We start from the raw sequence: 24,399 nt of genomic DNA on the forward strand, positions 1-24,399 counted from the left end.
GGAGCCTTGATAATCTCCTTTTTGTCTCCCTTTAAATATTTGTATTTTTTATTTAGTGAGCTGGTCTTTCCAAAGCCCAAATTCCCTTGCAAACCTTCTTTGCAAGCAAATTCTTTTATGTCTAAATTCTTTTTTCTTTCTTTCACAAACTCTAAGTACATAAATCTGTACACACACAAAATATCATACACATAAGCCACTGCCGAACACAAAAAAGAAAGAAATCACAATGTTATTTTCAAGACTTACTTTGTAAGCTGAGCTAATTCAAATTCTAATAACCTCTTTGCTTCCAATAAAGTATTTATTTCCTGTTTCATCTGCTTTTCTAAACCCTTTAAATTGTCTGCCTCAAATGCTTGAGTCTTCAATTCATTTTGTAACAACAGTCGCTTATTTGATTCCTGCTCCAGTTGCAGGGTTAGATTCTTAACCTATGAATGACAAAAATAATTGGGATCTTAAATCTCTTTAATAATTTATTAGACATTATTTGAAAGAATACTCTTCAAATCACAAGTACATTATAATTCATTATACTAATAGAAAACATTAGTGTTCTAAAGAGTATCTATTATTCTATGTGTTTATTACTGAAGATTTACTATTGAGTCAAATTAATTACCAAATTTCAGACATGAAATCACTTAGGAAAAAAAAAAATCTTGTTTCTTTCTACTCCAACTAGCACGGAAATTTTGGAGTTCATACAAAGTAATCATAAAATCTACTTTTAGCTGGGTGCAGTAGCTTGTGCCTTTTAGTCCCAGCTACTCAGAAGGCTGAGGTGGGAGGATCCCTTGAGGCCAGGAGTTTAAAGCCGCAGTGAGCTATGATCATGCCTATGAATAGCCACTGCATTCCAGGCCTGGGCAACATAGCAAGACTCCATCTCTACGTTAAAAAAAAAAAAAAAAAACAACAACAAAAAACCAGGCACAGTGGCTCATGCCTGTAATCCTAGCACTCCAGGAGGCCGAGGTGGGAGGATCACTTCAGGTCAGGAGTTTGAGACCAGCCTGAGCAAGACGCCCGACCCCTGTCTCTACTAAAAAATAGAAAAAAATTAGCTGGTGGCACTCGCCTGAAGTCCCAGTTACTTGGGAGGCTGGGGCAGGGGGGATCACCCCAGCCCAGGAGTTTCAGGTTGCAATGTGCCACTGCACTCTAGCCCTGGTGACTCTGTCTCAAACAACAAAAAAGAAAAACCAAGAGCCACTTTTTTGGGGAGACACTCCAAAGGGATATTTAAATTTATTTGTTCATTTATAAATGTTTATGTGCTCTAGTCTACAACCCTCCAAAGCTTACATAACAAATTGAATGTATATTTAACTCAATTCAACAAATATTTATCAACAAATATTTATCAAAAGTGTATCAGGATCAACGAACTCAAAGTTCTTATAATGGTTTACAATGCCCTTCATGATCTGCTTTAATCCTGTCATTGTCCATTCTCTAGAATTTGATCATATTCTTCAGATTCTAAATGCAATAAACTCTCCATCACTTCACAGTTCTTGCACAAGCTGTTCCTTCTGTTTTTACCTCTTTATCTATTCATTCTTTAGCTCTTAACTTAAATGTCATACCCTTAGCAAAGCCTTTCCTAACTCCTCCCCAAAGTGATTAGTCATACCCTCCTATAGCATTCTATACTTCCTTTTAATTATTTGTCATGCTTGTAATTATTATTTTATCTTTCTCTCTTGGCTGTCAGTTCCAATAAAGTCAAGACCATACCTATATCTTATTCACTTTAGTAACCCTAACTAGCACAGAGCCAGGCAAATCACAGATAGTCAAAAATTTTGTTTTTAAAATGACCAAATATTATCTTTCAAATTTTCAACATACATTGAAAACTGCATGCTGCTTCTAATAGGTATCTCCAAACTCTCTTCTTTCTAGTACATTCTATATACCACTATCAGACTAATTTCCCTAAAACAATGTTTTCACCTATAGTTCCCATGCAAGTTTTAAAAAGTATCCATACTTTGACCCCTAAGTTTCTGTCTTGACTATTCAACATGTCTCTTCTCTGGTCAGATTAAGTTCTTTTTTGTCCCTTACTTGCCTATCTTCTTACCCACTTAATACCCACTCTTACCCATACCTTTGCTGATAATATTCCCTCTACCAAGATAAGCTCTGAGTCTCAAACTATCACCTTTTGAGGTCTTACTCAACCTTTAAAATCTAGGTAACATCTTACCACCCCTCCTTATGAAGCCTTCTCTACATTCAATCTTAGAAATAATTTTAAAAATACATATAGTAACTACCAAGATATAATGGCATTTTATCTTTTTATTAACTGTTTTATAAATGTGTACCCTATGCTTTCTATCAATCTAAGTCAGTAAACATTGCAGTTTAACACTTTTTTTAAAATCTAAGAGCAATACTCTTTCTCTGGGATTATAGGGCACCTTACAATAAAGAGTTGTTTTTTTTAAAGTAGACGTTCAGTTTCCTCAGGGGAGGAACTATGACACTTCAATACAATTGTACTGTCACAGTGCAAGATAGCATAGACCCTACAGGGTGTTTAATAACTACTGGAAGATGAAAATTCTAGGTGTTAAGATGATCATATAGTAGTGAACATGGATACAAGTGGGTTATTTCAAATCTCCTCCATGGTGTTTAAATTATAAATAACTTCATTCATAAGTTATAATTGTTTCTCTTTTAAAGATAAACAAATTCAGTACTATTTTTCTTACTTCATCCTCCATCCTTTCTTTATTTTCAGTCAAATGCTCTAGCTTCTGCTGAGATTGTTTCAGATCAACATCTAGCATGGAACACTGTTTCTCAATCTGAACAACCCTATTTTCAGCCTTCTCTCGAGCTTCTCTCTCTTCCTTCAGCTTTTTTTCCATCTCTGTGAAAGCAAAAAGTTAGAAAGATACATTTAAAGAAAGACCACTTTAATATATTTCAGTTTACATGGGCTGTAAATTGGTTTCAAATGTCGCTATTGTTTTTATCCTGGGACTCTAACAGAGCTATTAATTATAGAAGTTCTCACATTATTTGAATTATTTGCGTAGTAGGAATTTCTAAAGTAGGGAGTTATAAAATAAAATCTTCTAAATCCAGCCTTTCCCAATGATATAAAGAGATTATTCAGTACATTTTCAGACCAGAAGGTGAAGTGTATAGCTGGAAAGACAGTGGAGTAACAAAGGAGAAAAATGGAGGTAGGTCAGGCAAAAGCAGAAAAATAAGCTTGTGATTATTACACTATAATTTGCATTGTTCCAGAAATTTCAAGAGGCTTCAGGCTATAGTAGAAACTCTAAGCAACTCAGATGAACAGGCTTCCACAGTAGTAGACCTTTTTTAATTATTACCAGGAGGTATTAGTCTACACTGAGGTTCCTTTTCTGAGACACGATAATGAAGGTTCTGAGAGGCTAACTTTTCAGGTGACACATTCAGATTGTAGTAGGTTAAGAGTGAGTAGAAGGTGAAAAAAAGAAAGACTTTTTTTTTTCTTTTTACAAGTTTGGCTATTTTAAAGGGCTGGAATAAAACAGTGGTAATTAGTAAGGATCATAGGTTGCTGCAAGGGTTTGTCTATTTGTTTTTAAGATGGATGAGACCTGTATATGTTTCCAACAAGAAAGAAGACAGTGGAGGAGAAAAGGTTGCAGATAAAGAGGCGAAAGAGAAGTAAGTTAGGGTGAGATAAGAGAATGATTCTGAGTACAGCTAGGATATATTAGCTACGACAGGAAAAGGATCACCCTCCTGTAAGATGACAGGAAAGAAGGGTAAAGATTAGACTGACAAAAGAACTAGATTTTGAGGAGTTCACACCTATGTTTTTATTATTTCTTTGTGAAAAAGTTCACCTAAAACTGGAGAGATAAAGAAATGGCATAGGAAGCTTGAGAAGATAAATAAAAGCCTGGGAGAAGAAACTGATGACATATAAAAAATTTGACAGCCCAACTGAGGTTGGAAATAATGCACCCATCTATTTGAAGTGAAGAAAGTGGCTGGTTGGTCTGAAATAGGGTTGTGTTTTGAGATGTAATATAGTAGAAATACAAAGGAATGAAGAAATTGAGGGTACAAAGCAAGAAAGCAGATGAATTAACAGTGAGGTCTGGAATGGATCAGGGAGAAGAATCAAGGAAAGGGCTGAAAAACTGGGAGAAAACAGATTCTACAAACTTTTATAGGGAATAAAGGGTAGCAGAGTAAGGGAACTAGAAGGTGAAACTGTGATTTAAAACAATAGAAGGCATTAAAAAAAGGCATCTTTTTCCTAGATTGTAATTTCTATGTGCTATATTCCTATAAAATGAAGTTTTGATTAAAAAGAAATTTTTTGTAGTCATTATTTAAAACCAATCTTGTAAAAAAATATTAAATCCAACACTCACCACACATTGCAACAGACTTTGCCTCTTCAATAGATTGATGTTTGTCAGTTAAACGAGCTTTGGTTACTTTGTGCTCATTTACCTCTTGTTCTAACCGTTGTTGTAATGATTTAAGTTTGTAGTTTAAATCTATCTCTAAATTATTCTTTTCCTGTGAAATGGGAATGAGAGTTATGTAATAAACTGCGCAAAAGGCATGTTATTAAATCTTACATGTAATAACCCATGAGAAATAAATGTCCTACTTTTAAAATCATAATTAACACATATAACTCAAAGCAAACTATCACTTTAACTTTACCGCCTTCCCTTCTCATTTGAATCATTAACCAGGGGTTGATGGCAGAGCAAGGTTGTACTGGTGGTTATGTTCAGGACAGTTCACTGGTAGGGTCAGAAATGCACAGGACAATTTTTCAGTTTATTTTATTTTTGCCACAACTTTAAAAAATATTCAACTATTTTTATCCACATTTGCATCTATACCTGCATTTAGTTTGACAAAAAAAACAAAAACAAAAAAAACCAACAAACAAACCCACAAAGCATCCCATGGCAAGTCACTGAGATGGGAGGGAGAACAAGTCAAAATATATTCCATTTCTGTTTGGGTACCTCTTCTATTCTTTCTTCTTTTATCCTATGTCTACGTTTACTCCAGTGAGGCCATCACAAACTATTCTAATTGTCCCAAAACATGTCCAAAGGACAAAATAAGTGGTGGCTTTTTTCATAATTTATCTGCGGTTTTAGTGAACTGCTGACATTTCAGGGAGGCACTGAAAAAGTGAGAGTTAGATCTGTATATTATCTGTTTAGTCCTTTTCCTTAGTAAGGGATGTAACAGAGACCAACCAATGAAATTTTTGCTTGTTAATAAAATTCTAAAAGTAAACGCCAGTCACTTTATGCACTTTTCTATTTTGTAAACTCTTACCAACAAAATAGAACAAGTAGGCATGGTCTACTATATATTGATCCCTTGTTTTCCTTTTCCATAACACCTTATAGTAAGGATCAGCACCTTCATCTTACCCATGTACAAAGAAAATGGAAAAAAAATTCTTTTTGGAAAGGTATTTCCAAAACCAAAGCAATTTGTGACAACCCGTTAACATCAAACATCTAATGCTCTCTAGGGTAAAAACAAACAAAAATAACACAAAACCAAAACCCTAAATAAGATACACATATATCTCCACACACCAACCAACCAAACATAAAAACTTTTAGAAATGTAACTACATAAACATTAAGAATGAATGCTATTTTATAAAACCACCTTGTCATCTTTGGTAACTCAGTAAATATTATCTCATAATTAGTACATGTTAAATCATTTACCTTTTCTGAATGATTAAGCATGTCTTGAGCATCTTTTCTTTCTCCTTCCACTCTTTCAAGATTATGTTTGAGATGCTTCACCTCCTCTTGCAAAGATGTAATTCGAGCTACCAAACAAGAAAAAAGTTAGACTATACAGTCACTGAAAGAAGTCTTTTTGTTTAGTGTGACCATTTAGTTTTTTAAAAAATGTGTTAAATTTCCTGATAAGATAAAATTTATTAAGTGTTTTCTTGGTAGTTTACATAATAAACACAATATGCAGTAATAAAAATGTTAATGCTAATTGTATATCATCTACTGCATGTTTCTTATTTTACAAGTGGCCAAACAGATAAAGTCTCAGCTTGAGCTACAAACCAGATCCAAGTCCTTATTGAGTGCTCTTTCCTACCATGTTAAAGGTGAGACACTTTAATCAATTAAGGCAGGTATTTATTAAGTGCCATGTATGTGCCAGATACTCTGCAAAGTGTTTAATAAAATTACATTTAAACTTAATGGAGCCAAACTCCATTTTTATAGAAAACTAAGTTTTAGTAATTCAAGTCTCTAACAAAGCTCAGTTTTAACTTAAACTGAGGCTCATGCCATGCAACGGCAGCAACTCATATATTTAGTAACTGCCTCCTCATTAAAACATGCATTAACCTTGTAGGTTTTAAACGCATAATTAACAAACATACCAATTCAATACATGTATAATCCAACTTAAATGAATATATTAACAATTATATTGTCTAGCTCAAACTTAAGTCTCTATTTTCATACTTTGTGATCCAAAGTGGCCTAGGATTTTACAGAAAATTGGAGGAAGCACACTGAAAGACCACGAAAAATTCTGTACTACTCAAAGTACAGTTTAACTTATTGTACTTGCCCCAGTCTCAAATGTACTCTACTAACCTCCCACATTTTAGTGTTTCTAAAGCAGTTGTTTAATAAACAAATGAATATTATATCTTTGGCACCTGATAATGCTTATCTGCTAGACCAGTTCTAAAATATAGAGAACAATAAAATAATTTTATTTACACATGACAATGTTATTTTTGTGTTAGAATATGTTCATGTAGGAGAAAGAAACACTTGCCAGTTTCTTTCAAATGAACAAAAATAAAAAGTATGTGTGTGTTTGTATGGAGGGAGATAAAGCAAACGTGCCAAAATGTTTAAATGTTGAAGTGCTATTTAAAAAATTGTTCCTCCTGTATTTATGGTAACAGGTTTTGAAAATCTGTACAAAGACAGTAAATTCAGATTAAGCTTTGAATTTTTCATGTAGAAGAAGCTTAGTATAAACCAACTCCTAAGAAGACAAGGTAATAAAAATACATGTGTTGAATACATTACAGAATCCTAACAACCATATGAAAGACACATTAAGTGTATTTTTCTCATTCATTCTATATCTAAAAAGATATACTGGGAATAAACCATAACTTGTCTATGCAATACATGAAAAAAGAGAAGTTTAATACACAAAAAAATAGAAAAACATAGTGGAAGACATAAGAACCAAAACATGAGGTATCATAACCTAAGTGGATTAAAACAACAAAGCTTCTAAAAGCTAACAGAGAATAATAACTTTGTAATCGAGTCCAAAATTTCAATAGGGCACACTAGACACAGAACTAACAATTAAAGAAAAACCAGGCCACGTCAAATATAGGAAATTAAGACCTCCCATTTATCCAAATCAGCATTAAAGTGTGAAAACGGTTCCACTACACAGTAGGGTGACTACAGTCAGTAACATATTGTATATTTCAAAACAGAGGATTTTGAATGTTCTCTCCACAAAGAAATGGTAAATGTTTGAGGTGATGGATATGCTGATTGTCCTAATTTGATCCTTACATCTTATATACATGTATAAAAACATCACACTATACCTCATAAGTATGTACAATCACTATGTAAAGGAGAAATGTCTAGGATTAGCATAAAAATCTCATATGGACCAATAATAAAAAAGGGAAACTCAATTAAAAAAATGGGCAAAAGACTTGAGGAGCACATTACAAGTAGCCAACAAACAAATAAAAAGTTGCTCAATCTTAGATGTCAGGGAAATGCATATTAATCCACAAGGAAATACTATTACATACCACCAGATTGGCTACATTAAGACTGACAATACTTAGTAAGGATGAATATTATCTTTGATGAGGATGTGGAGCAACTAGAGCTCTCATATGGCTAGTGAATGTAAATTTGTGCAGCTATACCTTGAAATACCTGGAAGTATTTACTAAAGGTAAATACATATATGCCCTATGACCCTGCCACTCCTGGGTACTGGGTATAGACCCAATAGGAAGCACATGTAGGATTATCAAAAAATATGTATAACAAAGTTCATATCAGCAATATTCTAAATAGCCCCCAAATGGAAATAATCAGAATCTCTATTCCCACAGAATGATTGGTAAGTAAATTGCAGTGATTATATACAGTAAATGGAATACTATAAGCAAGGAGAAAGAACTACTGCCATATACAACAATATAGAAGACCCTTGCAAATATGTTGAATGAAATAAGCCAGATACAAAAGAGTGGTTATTACATGATTCCATTTATAAAAAGCTCAGAAACACACAGAACTAATTTATGGTGTAAGAAGTCAGAACAGTGAATATTTAGGAGGGAGAAAAAGGTTAGTGACTGAAAGGAACCCCAGGGGACTTCTGGCTTGCTGGCAATGTTCAGTTTCATGATCTGGATTCTTATTAATATGGTTGTGTTCATGCTGTGAAAATTCCTCCAGACATGTATTTTTGATTTGCTGTATTTTAATATGTGCATATATGTTAAGTTTCAGCAAAAAAAGACAAAAAAAAAAACCCAAAACCAAAAACAATTCACTTAAATCTACGTATGGGCCAGGCACAGTGGCTCACACCTATAATCCTAGCACTTTGGGAAGCTGAGGCTGGAGGAATGCTTGAAGCCAGGAGTTTGAGACCAGCCTGGGCAATAGTAAGACCTTGTCTCTACAAAAAATAAAAAAAAATTAGCCAGGCCTGGTGGTGCATGACTGTAGTCCTAGCTACTCAGGAGGCTGAGGTGGGAGAATCGCATGAGCCCAGAGTTTGAGGTTGCAGTGAACTATGATGATGCCACTGCACTCCAGCCTGGGCAAGAGAGAGATACTGTCTCCAAAAGGAAAAAAAAAAAAAAAATCCAAATATGTTAAAATACCCAAATAAAATAAGAAATCTACAAAAAATCTATAAAAAAGCATAAATGTGAGAACCAACAACAACATATAAACATGAAAAATAAGTTAATGGGCAAGATATAACAAGAAAATGCATATTAAGAAAAAAAATGGCCTGGTACGGTGGCTCACACCTGTAATCCTAGCACTCTGGGAGGCCGAGGCGGGAGGATTGCTTGAGCTCAGGAGTTCAAGACCAGCCTGAGCAAGAGTAAGACCCCGTCTCTACTAAAAATAGAAAGAAATTAGCCCAATGACTAAAAATAGAAAAAATCAGCCGGGCATGGTGGTGTGTGCATATAGTCCCAGCTACTCAGGAGGCTGAGGCAGTAGGATTGCTTGAGTCCAGGAGTTTGAGGTTGCTGTGAGCTAGGCTGATGCCACAGCACTCTAGCCCAGGCAACAGAGTGAGACTGTGTCTCAAAAAAAAAAAAAAAGAGAGAAAAACCTCAAGGTCAAATACATTTAATCACTTACAATGCAAATTCTCATCCGCCAAAAAGATACAGAAGTCATAAAACTTTACCCACCAAAAAACACTGTATTGAAAATATTGAAAAGCCGAGTATTTATGAAATATCACAACCAACATCATACTCAATGAACAATGTGAAAAGAAAATTAAGAAAATTTCATATACAAGAACATCCAAAGAATAAAATATTATCTAGGAAGAAATTTAACCAAGGAGGTATAAGACTTGTATACTGAAAACTACAAAATATTACTGAAATAAATTTTAAGCCTCTAAGTATATCCTGTGTTCACGGATTAGAAGCCTTAATATTGTTAAGATGGCAATACTACCCAAAGCAATCTACAGATTCAACGCAATTGCTACCAAAATTCCAAAGATCTTTTTTGCAGAAATGGAAAATCCAATCCTCAAATTCATATGGAACTGCAAAAGGCCTTGAATAGCTACAACAATAATGAACAACAACAACAAAGTTGGAGGACTCAAACTGCCTGATTTCAAAATTTGCGACAAAGCTATAGTGATCAAAACAATGTGGTATGTACTGACAAACAGACCAAACGAACAGAACTGAAATTGAATCCAGAAATAAATCCACACATCTATAGTCAACTGATTTTCAACAAGGATGCCAAGACCATTTAAAGAGGAAGAATAGTCTCTTCAATAAATGGTGGTAGGACAACTGATTATCAAGCTCAACATCATTAGTCATTAGGAAAATGAAAATTAAAACCACAGTAAGATACCGCTACACACCCGCCAGAGGGGCTATAACCATAAAAAGGAAAATATCAAGTGTTAGCAGAGATCTGAAGAAACCAGAATCCTTGTGCAATGCCGGTAGGAATGTAAAATGGTGAAACCACTGCAGAAAGCAGTTTGGAAGTTTCTCAGAAGTTAAACATAGAATTACCATGTGACCCAGAAATTCCACTTCTAAATATATATCCCAAAGAATTGAAAACAGGTACGCCAACAAATACTTGTACACAAATGTTCAAGCAGCGCTATTCGCAATAGTTGAAAGGTAGAAACAACCTAAACATCCATCAATAGATAAATGCTAAACAATGTGCAGTATCTACATTCAAAAGAATACTGTTCAGTCATAAATGAATGAAGTACTGATACATGCTACAATATGGATGAACCTTAAAAACATTCTGCTAAATGAAAGAAGCCTAATAGAAAAGGTCACATATTGTAAGACACCATTATATATGAAATATCCAGAACAGATAAATTCAGAGACAGAAAGGAGACTGGTGTTTGCCAGGGGCTAGGTAGAGAGGGAAATGGGAAGGAACAGCTTAATGGATACAGGGTTTTCTTTTGTGGTAGTGAATATGTTCTGGGACTAGAGGAGGTAGCTGTACAGCATTTTGAATGTACTAAATGCCACTGAATTGTATACCTTTTTTTTTTTTTGAGACAGGATCTCACTCTGTCAGCCAGGCTGGATTTGCATGGTGCGATCATAGCTCATTGCAGCCTTGAACTCCGGGGCTTAAGCAATCCTCCTACCCCAGCCTCCAAAGTAGCTGGGACCTACAGGCACGTGCCACCACACCAACTAAGTTTTTTATTTTTGTAAAGATGACATCTTGCTTTGTTGCCCAGGCTGGTCTCAAACTCCAGGCCTCAAGCAATCCTTGCACCTTGGCCTTCCAAAGTGCTGGGATTACAGCCATGAGCCACTGCACTCGGCTTGTATCGTACACTTTCAAATGGTTAATTTTTCGTTATATCAATTTCACCTCAATAAAAAAATATAGAAAGGAAAAGCTGGTAGAAATATAAAGGGGGCTATGAGAAAAAAAAACCCACAATCATAATGGGAACTTTAAAAACACACGTTTTAAAATTTGACAGATTAAAAGAGACAAAGAATTACATTAGAAAATTGATCAACTGTTTTTCTTCCAAAAATCCAAAAAGATGTTAAATAAAAAAACCTACACAATTTTCAAATGCCCATGTAACAGTAAAAACAAAATAAAAATGGATTATGAACTAAGCCAGGAAAAAATCATTAAAAAATCCAAAAAGCAGAAATCTTATAATAGTTTCTGATCACAATATAATACAAAATTAGTAATCATGACAAAAAATAATCATTTCCTACCTCTGTCCATTAAAATGATCTACAAACATCGACCGACCCAATAGTAGTGAGTACTGACAGCACCCAGGTTTTAGTCCCTAAATGTCATATACCACAAAAAGGAACTGGGGTTCCTTGGAAAATGGGTGATTGCAGGTATGGGATAAAAATGATCCTGTAAAACCTATGCATACCAAAAAGCAAGGATGCCATCCAAGACTACTATAATAGGGTAGTGCCTAAACTTGAATAGCTTCCTACTAGCCTCAAGTGAGCATCAATAAGAATAGAGCAATGGAATAACACATATTAAATATGTTAAAATTCATGAGTTCATAAATATATTTAAAATATTCACTAGTCACCTTTGGAAGATGCTGGGTAAATAACTCACTGTTCTGAAAATTGATAAAGAATTAAGTATTCAACCTTTCTTTTATAAGCTATACCTCAAGGAAATTATATAATTGATGAGAAAAAGTTTCTCTCTACAGTAGCAGTCTAGTTAACTAATGAAGGAGTAATGATAAAAATAGATGATCACCACTGCAAACTCCTAAAGAAGCAAAAGATCTAGGCAACCATCACCAGTGGCTGCTAACATCACAAAAAGAGACAGCGAGACTCTCTATGCCTGCTGGTGTCTAAACAATATTACTGACAAATACTCTTGCAAAAGTCCTACCTGAAACAGATCAAGCCTCCAGATCTAACTTTCAGTTTTAAGTACTACAAAGGACAGAGCAACATGGTAAACGACATCAGCAGATGAAATCAGCAAAATTCAGAATGGGAAATACTCAAAGGGCAAAACACTTGGTTTCTTCAATCACAAACAAACGTAACAACAAATTACAAAGAACAAAAAAGGGAAGAGGAATATATAGATTAAAAGAAACTTAAGGAACATACTAATGCAATGCAACTTGCATATTTTGGATTCTAATTCACGCAAAATAAATGCAATAACAACAATAAATTATGAGACTACTGGAGGAATTTGAGCACTGACTAGACATTTTACAATATTAAATAACTGTCAACTTTTTTCCATCTTTAATAATGATACTGTGATTATGTTAAAAAGAGTCCTTACCTTTAAGAGATACCAAAATATTTACAAATTATTGCTGTGATGCCTGAGATTTGCTTCAAAATAACTCAATGTCAGAGGACTGGGGAGGGGAGGAGGGAGTATAAAATAAAACAGGACTAGCTATCATCAGATTAAGATTTTTGAAGCTGGATACATAGGAGTCATTGTAGTATGGGTTGAACATTCTTAATCCAAAAATCTAAAATCTGAAATGCTCCAAAATCTGAAACTTTTTGAGCACTGATGTGACACTCAAGAGGAAATGCTCATTGGAGCATTTCAGATTTGAGATACTCAACTAATAAGTATATATAATACAAATATTCCAAAATCCAAAATGTGAAATGCTTCTGGTCCCAAACATTTTGGATCACGGATACTCAACCTATATTCTACTTTGGTATATATCTGAAATTTTCCAAAATAAAATCTTAAAGAAAACCAACAAAACAATAAATAATTTTTTTAAAAAGACTTTTAAAAATGGTTAAATTATAAAATGTGTTCTTTTGCATTTCAATCTGAAGAATCAACAGATAAACTTTCTAGATGAAAAGCTTATCACTTCAGTTAAAATTTTCATTCCTCCATGACATTTTGATCATTTTTGTTAAGCCTCTATGGCCTGAACTTTTGGAAGCTTTCTCTGTAATTGTAGCCTTATTGATACCTAGTCTGGGTGTTGGCAAACTTCAGGCCTGCAGCCTGTTTCTATACAGACCTAAAGCTAAGAATGGTTATTTTCATTGTAAAGGGTTATAAAAAGTAAAAGACTATGCAACAGAGATTATATGTGGCCCATATGTGGCCCAAAATATTTACTACTATTCGATTATGTTTGGAAAGTCATTTCTCATACATATGAAGAAGCTTCTGTCCACTAGTGTACACACAGGATATTCAATTAGGGAGTAACAGTCATGACTCTGTCAGAAGCCCAGCATCCCAAACTAAAAGAAATTTATACTCAAGGGACCTGAAAGTTCTTAAAGACCAGAAAAGATTAATGTAAAAATTATAATTCTTTTTTTTACCACAACATGCCTTTATATGTATGCTGAAGCTCACATAAGTTGTTTGCATTATGTTAGTGCACATGAGCTTTGATTTACATTTAAGTTCAAAACTAAATAAAGGAAGCATTGAAAAGATCAACTGATTAGTAAGAAACCATGCTATAAATTTTCCTTAACTTTCACTGATACCTAAAAATAGATTCAGCTAAGAACCATTGTTGATAAGTACATGGACGATGGTCTCTGCCTTGGAAGCAAGCAGTTTAAACCTTAATCATACACAGAAGATCACAAATTTAAAAGAATTTTAGAACTGGAAAGATTTACAGAAGTAATCTAATCTCCTTGCTCTACAGATAAAGAAGGAAGATGAAGAGACTTTTACACAGCTAATGAGCTGCTTAAACAGGCTTAGAAAAACAATTTAAAGAAATCAAGTATGAGGCTTTCCTGCTTCATATAAAGAGGTTACTTTCTTGGTTATACTAAGATCTATTTTAAGCCTGGTCCCTGAGAAATAAGATTGTGCAACACTCCTCAGCTAAGAACCAACAGGAGATCCTAATTTCTGTTTCCTTAGTCACAAAAACTGACCCTGACCTCTCTCCACAGAATTACAGCTAATCATCAAGCCCCATGGGGCCCAAACTATGTTCCCATCTGTGACTAAGGTTAAAATGGACTCCCCCACTCACCCCCGCCCAATTTTTCCTGAGATATCTGGCGACTTCCATGCATATCTATTTTGATTAGGTAGTATGGATGCTGCTGCTAATAGAAACAGAAAATAGAAAAATATGTGAGAAGTGGGTAAAGCCTGGCATCTTTTTGAAAACAAACTAAATTTTATTATCATTTGAAAATTGCTCCTTTATTCACTGTTATACTCAATCTTCTACCTTTCAGATTCACAAAGACTGTCAATATCTCTAGTCCTAACCTTCGCACATACCTAATTTTTAATTTGTAATGGGATTCTATTTCTGCAACCGAGCTTCTATTTCTCCCAACAATGCATGAGGAATTCCTAGGTTTTAATAGTGATAATCCTCTTTGCCTGGATTAGTCTCACACTTTGAGTAAGACCTTTATGAATTAGGCAAGTTTTTAAATTAAGTTTTCAGTTAATTTAGCTGTAAAATCGAAAGAATATCCACATTACCTACCTCACAGGGATGCCTGTGAGAGTGAAGAATTACAATGTGCTACAAATGTAGGCATTATCCTGAAAGAGAAAGAATGCTAACCATTTCTGGTTTCATCAAAGTCATTTATGAAGGCAATGTGATCAAAAATATATTAACTTATACTTAAAAATAATTAAGATGGTAAATTTTATGTCATTTGGGTTTTTTAACCACAATTAAAAATTAAATTAGAAAAATTACTTTCCATTGACAGATGAGTGGATAAACAAAATGTGGTATACACATACAATGAAACATTGAGCCTTAAAAAGGAAGAAGATTCTGACATATGCTACAACAACATGGATGAACCTTGAAGACATTATGCTAAGTGAAGCAAGTCAGACACAAAAGGACAAACATTGTATGATTTCACTTATATGAGGAACCTAGAGCATTAAGTTCATAGAGGAAGTACAATGGTGGTTATCCAGGACCAGGGGGAGGGGAGAATGAAGAGTTATTGTTTTCAGTTTGGGATGATGAAAAAGTTCCATAGATGGATAGTGGTATGGTTGCATAACAAAGTGAATGTATGTAATGCCACTGAACTATACACTTAAAAATGGTTACAACAGTGAATTTCAAGTGATGTACATTTTACCACAATAAGAAAAAATATTACCTTGAAGGTCTCCAATCATCTCAGAATCATGACCCCTGTCTCTTCGTTCAGCTTCTAATATAGCTTGCAGCTGGTAATAATCCTTGTCCGTTTGTGACTTGGAATTCTCTAAAATTCTATTTCTCTCCTGCAATTCTCTGTTCAGGGACTCTAGCTGACTAATTGACTTGCTCATCTCTGTGTGACTCTTCCTTAATCTTACTGCTGTGTCCGATTCTGTCCTAAGTAAGTCATTGGCTTCTTCTAGCTATTTAAAAAAGAAAGCAAGACAATAGGTTTCTGACCAAGGTACAACCAAACTTGTTTTAATTAACCATAATTTTTAAAAAAGGAACCTCCTTTGGAAAACTTACCTGCTTTTGTAATTGTGCCAGCTTCTCATTAGCAAGCTGTGAATTCTGACTTACTTTCTTTAAGTCTTCCAACTGATCCTTTAATGTAGAAACTAGAAAATGAAATAATAATATGTAGAAATCACAAAGTTTTGTTAGGGGAAATATAAATTCCTTTTAAAAAGTGACATTTGGTGATATATATTAGGTCATTAAAGTCAGCCACATTAGGTCCACTCCCGCAGCCAAATCCCATCTTGGAAGTACTTATATTTTAAATTCATCAAAAAATAGAGCTTCATTTTATAATATGGAGTGCAAAACCAGATTTGTTCTCACTGTTGTTAATACTGTAAATTCTTTTATTCCCTTTATATAAATCTATTAGTGTTGTACTGTAAAGCTACTTTTACTATTATTGATTTTTGAATAGAATTACTTGAATAGTTCAATTTTTTAATCATGATATATAATTTAAAAGGTTCCAAACTGTAGACAGTAGAGAATGAGTCTTCCTCCCTTCATTTTGTCTTCTGGTCCTTCTGTGTCTCCTGCTTAACTAACTCTCCTCCTCACATATATATTTAATTTAAGCATATATAAACAATCACTCTTGTTTTAAACACAAATGATCTGTATTTTGTTTCTGTCATTTAAAGATAACTCTTAGAGATTCTTTTATAACAGTATATAAGGAGATGCTTTATTCTTCTATAAGCCACACAATATTCTACCATCTAGATGTACCAAAATTTATATGATTAATTACATTTATGTTGTTTACACTTTTTGCCATTTAAACAAGGCTACAATGAACAGGCTTGTGTATACATCAGTTTGTATGTATCCAAGTATATATGTAAAATAAACTCCTATAAATGAAATCACTGGATCAAAGGGTGTAGAAAGCTATTTTAAATGTCTTTCTAACACCAGTATTAAAACACATGAAACTCTAGCTTAGTAGTTCTCAAATGTCTCTTCTTAGAAGTGCCTAGGGGGCTTGTAGAAAATACTGATGCCCAGGCCACCCATCTAGACCAATTAAATTAGAATTTGTGGAGTATTCTTTAAAGCTTCCTAGGAGATTCCAATATGCAAACAATGATGACAAGCCCTATTCTAGTTAAACACTACTTACTACTGACTTTAATATGTTATAAATTTAACTTGGGATCTGGGTTATTTAGCTCATAAAGTGTCTTAGAATTGTGGCTTCATACATATATCATGGGCACTACATTTAAGAAAACCTCATAATAAAGAACTCAAGAATAGTGTTAGAAATACCAGCATTTTTCAAAAGAAGTAACAATTTACCTTCATTTTCTACATTTCTCCTCTTCTCATTTTCCTGTTCAGCTTTTCTTTGGTACTCATTAATTCTATGCTGTAGCAACATTTTCTCCTTCTCTATTTGAGACACTGTAGATTCTAGATTTCTTCTTTGATTTCCCTGAAATTATAATGTTAACACCATTGCAATTAATACTCTTGTCATTTATTCAAGGGAGTACTTAGTTCTTAAAAACAAAATCAACAACAAAAAAAAACAGACAAAAACCTAAGATGGATTTTATTTATTTATTTTTTTTGCAAAACTAGACAGTACCTTCTAATAATGACAACTTTCTTTTTTTTATTTTTTTAAGAGATGGGGTCTCACTCTTTCACCCAGGCTGGAGTGTAATGGTACAGTCATAGCTCACTGCAACCTCCTACTCATGTACTTGAATGATCTTCCCACCTCAGCCTCCTGAGTAGTGCACAGCTAATTTAAAAAAATTTTTTGTGGAGACAGGACCTCACGCTGGTTTCTAACTCCTGGCTTCAAGGAAGCTTTGGCCTCCCAAAGTGCTGAGATTATAGGCGTGAGCCACCACGCCTAGCCAACAACTTTTTAATAACAGAAGTTGCTTGCCTTATAAGAGATAGTCAGAATCTCCTTATTTGAACTAGCTATGTAGAATTTTCAGAGCCTTTTGAATCTATGAATTTAAAGTACAACCTATGAAACTTACTTTTTCAAATTAAAAGTTGTTTTCTTAGTTTAAGACAATCATATTGCATTATATTGCCAATACTTTGGTTTATTAACAATCCTAAATTTAAGGTATAAAATATGAAAGGAAGTGATGCAAAGCTCAAGTGGTACCAAATGGTACTGGGTGTGCAGTGAATTTACCAGTTCCTCTGTCTCCCTCAATCCTCTCCCTGTCTCAACAACTTGCTAATCTTTTCTAAGATGTTCTATATATTAATATCTACCCACTAACGTGAATTAAAAAGTAATCAAGGAAATATTTATTTTAGAAAAAGAAACCACAACGGAGAGGAGGGTTAAAATACTCAAATTTTCACAACTTAAAAAAACCTTATCTTCTGTTTCTGTGCTACTACCACCAGCATATCTTGTTTCTGATGCTTCACTTTTATCTTTAAGACTTTACATTGGGAAAACCTTTTTTACAGTGTTTTTTTCTGGGCTCTCCCATCTTTAAACAAAAATTTTGCATGTATCATTCAAGGTATTTCCAATCCTAAGGTTTTATTCTTTTAGCTCATTTTAAAATTTTTACATAATTGTGTATTCACAAAAAGTTGCAAAGATAGTACAAAGAGGTCCTATGTACCCTTCCACTGAGTTTCCAATAGTTACATTATATGTATTAATAATAATAGTATACTAACAAAATCAACAAATTGACATTGGCATGAAGTGTGTATAAGTTGTCATTTTACCACTTGTGTAGATTCACGTAAGCACCGCTACAATCAAGATACAGTACTGTTTCATCACCACAATGATTTCCTTCTAGTCATTACTTATAGCCACTCACCCCTGTTCTCTCACCCATACTCCTGGCAAACAATGGTCCTCCATGTCTAAAATTTGTCTTTTTAAGAATGTTATATAAATGGAACCATACAATATGACTGACTGACCGACTTATTTGTTTGTTCTGGATCTGGGGACTCTTCTATAGATTTTTTTTTTTTTTTTTAAATAGAGACAGGGTCTCACTCTGTTGCCCAGGCTAGAGTACAGCAGCGCAATCATAGTTCACTGCAGCCTCAAACTTCTGTGTCCAAGGGATCCTCCTGCCTCAGCTTCCTGAGTAGCTGGGACTATAGTCGTGCTCTACCATGCCTGGTTAATTTTTCTTATTCTTTTATTTTTTATTTTTTTGTAGAGATGGGGTCTTGCTATTAATATGTTGCCCAGGCTAGTCTCAAACTACTGGCCTCAAGTGATCCTCCTGCCTTGATGTCCCAAAGTGCTGGAATTATAGGAGTGAGCTACTACCCATGGCCCAATTATGACTTTTTTGAGATTGGCTTTTTAAAATTCAGCATAAAGCCCTTAAAATCCATCCAAACTGTTGTATGTATCTATAGTTCATTCCTTCTTGTGGCTGAGTAGTACTCCATGGTACAAATATAGCAAAATTGGTTCAACCATTCACCTATAGTAGGACATTTTGGTTGTTTTCAGTTTTTGCCTGTTACAAATAAAGCTGCTACGAATGATAGTATACAGGTTTTTGTGAGGATATAAGTTTTCATTTTTCTGGGTAAAGACCCAAGAGTGCAATTGCTGAGTAACATGGTGGTTGCATGGTTAGTTTTTCAGAAAATGGCCAAATGGTTTTCCAGAATGTCTACTCCATTTTATGTTTCCATGTGCAATGTACAACTGACCCAGTTTTTCCACATCTTTGACAGTTTTAGTATTGACACAATTTTAAATTTTACTTGTTCTAATGGTTATAGAGTGACATTTCATGGTAGTTCTAATCTGCATTTTCCAAATGGCTAATACTATAAATATCTTTTCACATGCTTGCCATCCATATTCTTTTGGTGAAATCTACGTACATTCACGTCTTTTGTGAATTTTCAAACTGGATTATTTACTGTTGAGCTTTGAGAGTTCTTTAAGTATTCTACATAAGAGTCCTTTGTGAGATGCATAGTTTGCAAATTCCCCCCCACCCATAGCTTGTCATTTCCTCCTCTTAACACGGTCTTTCACAGAGTAACTGTGGTTACTTCTGATTAAGTCAAATTTATTCAATTTTCCTTCATTTCATGGTGTCACGTCTAAGAACTCTTTACCAAGCTGTAGGTCCTAAAGATTTTCCTATTTTTTCTAAAAGTTTTATACTTTTATATTTACATTTTAATCTATGAACCATTTGAATTTTGGCTTAAGGTGTGAGACTTATATTGAGGTTCATATTTTGTCCAATAGATATGTAATTGCTCCAGTACCATTTGCTGGAAGGACTGTCCTTCCTCTACTGAATTACTTTTGCACCTCTGTCAAAAATAAACTGACTGTAAGTGGATGGAGCTATTTCTGTGTTTTCTATTCTGTTCCATTTATCTATATGTCTATCCTTCAGTCAGGATCATGCAGTCTTGATTACTGCAGTTACATAATTTTTCTACTTAAGCCATCATGTCATCTGAACAAAATATCTGGACAGTTTTATTTCTTCTAATCTGTATGCTTTTTATTACTTTCTCTTGCCTTATTGTCCTGGCTACAACTTCTAGTGCTGGTTGAAGAATAGTGGTGAGAGTGGACATCTTTCTTTTGTGACAGGAAAGCATTCACTCTTTCACTGTTAAGTATGAAGAGAGCTGTAGGTTTCGTGTACATACTTTTTATCAAGTTGAGCTTTCTGAGAATTTTAACCATGCGTGCATGTTAAATTTTGTCCAATGCCTTCTCTGCATCAATTGATAGGATGACATGATCTTTCTTAAGCCTGTTAATATGGTGAATCATACTGACTGATTTTCAAGTATTAAATGAGCCTTGCATCTCTGGAATAAACCACAGTTGGGTACAGTATCTTTTTACATATTGCTGAATTCTATTTTGTCAACATTTCATCAAGGATTTTTGTGTTTATATTCATGAGAGATACTGGTCTATAGTTTCCTTTGTAATACTGTCTTTGATTTTGGTATCAGGGTAATATTGGCCTCATAAAACGAACAGGGGAGTTTTCTTGCTTACATTTTCTGGAAGAGATAGTGCAGATTTGGTGTTAGTTTTTCTTAAAAATTACACTTAATAGAATTCTCTAGTGAAACCATCTGTTTGTGGAGATTACATTTTTTGAAGAGTTATACAACTATTGATTCACTTTCCTTAATAGTCACATGGGGCTATTGAAATGATCTATTTCACATTGTGTGAGACGTGGTAGGTTATATTAATATTTTTTGAAGAATCAGTCTATTTCATCTAAATTTCTCAATTGTGTTTAGAATTGTTTGTAATATTCCCTTATGATCCTTTTGATATCTATAGAGTCTGTAGTGATGTGCCCTGTTTCATTCCTGATTTGGTACTTTGTGTCCTTTTTCCTTTGTCAGTCTTGTTAGAGGTTTATCAATCTTGTTTATCTTGTTTCAAACAGCTAGCTTTTTGTTTCACTGATTTTCTCTACAGTTTTTCTGTTTTCTATTTCATTGATCTCTGCTCTTACCTTTACTTTTCCTTCCTTCTGCTTGCTTTGGGTTTATTTTGCTCTTATTTTTCTAGTTTCTTGAGGTAGAAACTTAAAATTATTGATTTCAGATTTTTCTGCTTTTCTAAACAAGCATTTAGTGCTATAAATTTCCCTTTCAGCATGATGTGATAAGTTGCACCTCACAAATTTTGATTAAATCTTTTCAAAGATGAAAGGTCATAACCATTTTAAGATAACAGCTTTAGGAGACATAATTAACATTCCAATGTATTTTTTCATTCTCTTGAGACTTCTTTTATCTACGGATTATTCAGAAGTGTGTTGTTTGGTTTCCACATGTTGCATATTATTTTTTGTTATCTTTCTGTTATACATTCTCTAGTTTGATTACATTTTGGTCAGAAAACACTATGATTTTAATGCTTTTAAATTTGTTTGCTGTATGGTTTAGGATGTGGTCTATCTTGGTATTTGTTCCTTAAGCACTTGAAAAGAATGTGTATTCTACTGTTGTTAAGTGGAGGGTTCTATAAATGTTGAATAGATTCTATTGGTTGATGGAATGGTTGAGTTCTCCTATATGTTTGCTAATTCTCTGCATAGAGAGGGGTGTTAAAAGTCTCCAATGATAATTGTAGATTTGTGCTTTGGCTTCACATATTTTGTAGCTCTGTTGTTTGATGTATACACATTTAGAATTACTATTAGTATTTCTTCTTGGTAGATTGACCCATTTATTATTGTGCAAATGTTCCTTTCTGCCCTTGGTAATTTTCTTTGCTCTGAAGTGTACTTTATTTGGTATTATTAGTACTATTGCCACTGCTGCATTCTTTTCATTACTGGTTATATGCTATCTTTTCCATCCTTTTACTTGCAATTTGGTTATATTATTATATTTGAAGAGTTTCTTGTAGCAGCATAAAGTACAGTATTTTTAAAACATCCATTTTTACAACCTCATTTGATTGGTGTTCCATTTAATTTCCACTTAATGTAATTATTGGTATGTTACGGTTACATCTGCCATTTTTTGGTCTGATCTCTGTTGTTTCTCCATTTTCTTTTTCCTGCCTTTCTGTGGGTTACTTGAACATTTTTAAGAATTCCTTTTTATCTACCTGTGCTGTTTTTGAGTGTATCTCCCTGTATTACTTTACAGTGGCTGCTCTAGGTATTATGTATATACATAGCACATCACAGTCTACTGGTGTTGGCATCTTGCCAGTTTGGGTAAAGTGTAAAAAGCCTTACCTTTCTTTATGACCTATTACCCTATTGTTTGTAACTGTCTTAAATATTTACTCTACATACATGGAGAACCATAACAGACAGTGTTATAAATTCTGCTTCAACTGTCAAATATAAAAAATTCAAGAGAAGGAAAGTGTACTGTCTGTACCCATATTTTACTGTGTTCCTTCTTTTTTCCTGATAATGCAAGATTCCTTCTTTTACCACTTTCGTTCTATTTAGAGAAATAGAACATGCTCTTAGTTTTCCCTCATCTGAGAATGTCATGATTTTCTTTTTAGTTAGGAAGGATGTTTTCACTGAATATAGAATTCTGGATTGATATTTTTGGAGTTTATTTACCACCTGAAAAATGTGCAGCTTCCTTCTGGCCTCCATAGTTTCTGATAAGAAATTTGCTGTCATTTGCAAAGTTCTTTCCCTCAGGTAAGGTTAAGATTTATGTATTTTAAGATTTCTTCTTTGTCATTAGTTTTCAGAAGTCTGACAACTGTGTCTTGGTGTAGATATCTTTGGGTTTATTCTTTTCGTGGTCCACTAAGCTTGTTGGAGGTTTGTGTCTTTTGTCAAACTTGTGGAATTTTCAGTCATCATTTCTTCCCACCCCCCTTTCTTTTCTCCTTCAGCAATTCCTATGACATAATGTTAGAACTTTATTGTTATAGTTCCACAGGTCCCTGAAGCACTGTCATTTTTTTTCTAACCATTTTCTTCCTGTAGTTCAGACTGGGTAATTTCTATGGTTCTATCTTCAAGTTCTCTGATTTTTTTTTCCTCTGCATTGTTCACTCTGCTGCTGAGACCATCCACTGAGATTTTTTTTTTAATTATTGTAATTTTTGGTTGATTCTACGTTATATCATCTACGACTCTGCTAAAACTTTCTATTTCTTTGCTGAGACTTTCTATTTTTTCACTTGTCTCAAATATACTTGTAGTTGTTCACTGAAACATATTTATAATAGTTCCTTTAAATACTTGTCAGATAATTCTCACATCTGTGTTATCTCAGTGTTTGTATCTGTTTATTGTCTTTCCTCATTCTAGTTGAGATTTTCCTAGTAACCTTCTATTCAAATGTGAGTATTCTGCATATTATCTAATATTCTGGATCTTATTTAAATCCTATTTTACCAGGTCTCCTCTGACACTGTTCTGGTGGAACTAAGGGGGTGCTCCCTCATTTCTGCCAGGTAGAGGTAGAAATTCACGTTTTCCACTTAGCCTCTTCAACACCTGAGGTTGGGGGAAGCAGACCCTCATTACTGCTAGGTGGAAGTGGGAGTTCTGGTATCCCACTAGGCCTCCACTGATTATACCAGGGCTGGGGGAGGGGGAGAAGGTACCTTATTACTGCTCCTTATGTGGTCTCAATATATACTGTGTTATGGAGGGGGGCTTGTATTTTCAGTGGTAAAAGTTCTGACTCCTTCCTATGCCTCGTCTGACACCACCCCAGCAGGCAGATTGAGGGGCGCCTCATTACTGTCAGGTGGAAGTGGAAGTCTAGACTCCCTACATGGCCTCTGCTATCCTGTCTGGGGAGAGGGGAGATGTTTGTTACTACCCTAAGGAAATGAAAATCCCTTTACTGGGCCTTCTCTGACACCACCCTGATTGGGGGTTGGGGTGTGTTACAGCATGGCAGAAGAGAAAGCCTAGGCTTTCCACTCAGCTTTTGCTGGTGGGATTGGGCTACATTTTTCCTTCCTTGGTCCTTAGACTACAGAAAGTGGCTTTTCTTGGGGCTTTTGGTGTTTCCAGGTTACAGGCCTCCTCCAACACCCATATATCTCATTTATCTTGGATATATGCAGGGAAAAAAACAAAC

General features: G+C 34.5%; 1 protein-coding gene across 1 annotated transcript in view; it reads right to left on the reverse strand.

The window, feature by feature from the left end:
* Nucleotides 1-24,399, reverse strand: part of ROCK1 (Rho associated coiled-coil containing protein kinase 1) — a 139,307-nt gene that overhangs the window by 28,073 nt on the left and 86,835 nt on the right. Inside the window, exons 14-20 of the mRNA XM_045527986.1 lie at nt 17,143-17,278; nt 15,844-15,935; nt 15,491-15,737; nt 5,754-5,860; nt 4,410-4,560; nt 2,736-2,896; nt 250-434 (exon numbers count right to left, since the gene is read on the reverse strand). Coding sequence (XP_045383942.1) covers nt 250-434; nt 2,736-2,896; nt 4,410-4,560; nt 5,754-5,860; nt 15,491-15,737; nt 15,844-15,935; nt 17,143-17,278 — 1,079 coding nt within the window. The remainder of the gene's footprint in view (nt 1-249; nt 435-2,735; nt 2,897-4,409; nt 4,561-5,753; nt 5,861-15,490; nt 15,738-15,843; nt 15,936-17,142; nt 17,279-24,399) is intronic.

Source organism: Lemur catta, chromosome 16, assembly GCF_020740605.2.
Source record: "Lemur catta isolate mLemCat1 chromosome 16, mLemCat1.pri, whole genome shotgun sequence".
Lineage (NCBI taxonomy): Eukaryota > Metazoa > Chordata > Mammalia > Primates > Lemuridae > Lemur > Lemur catta.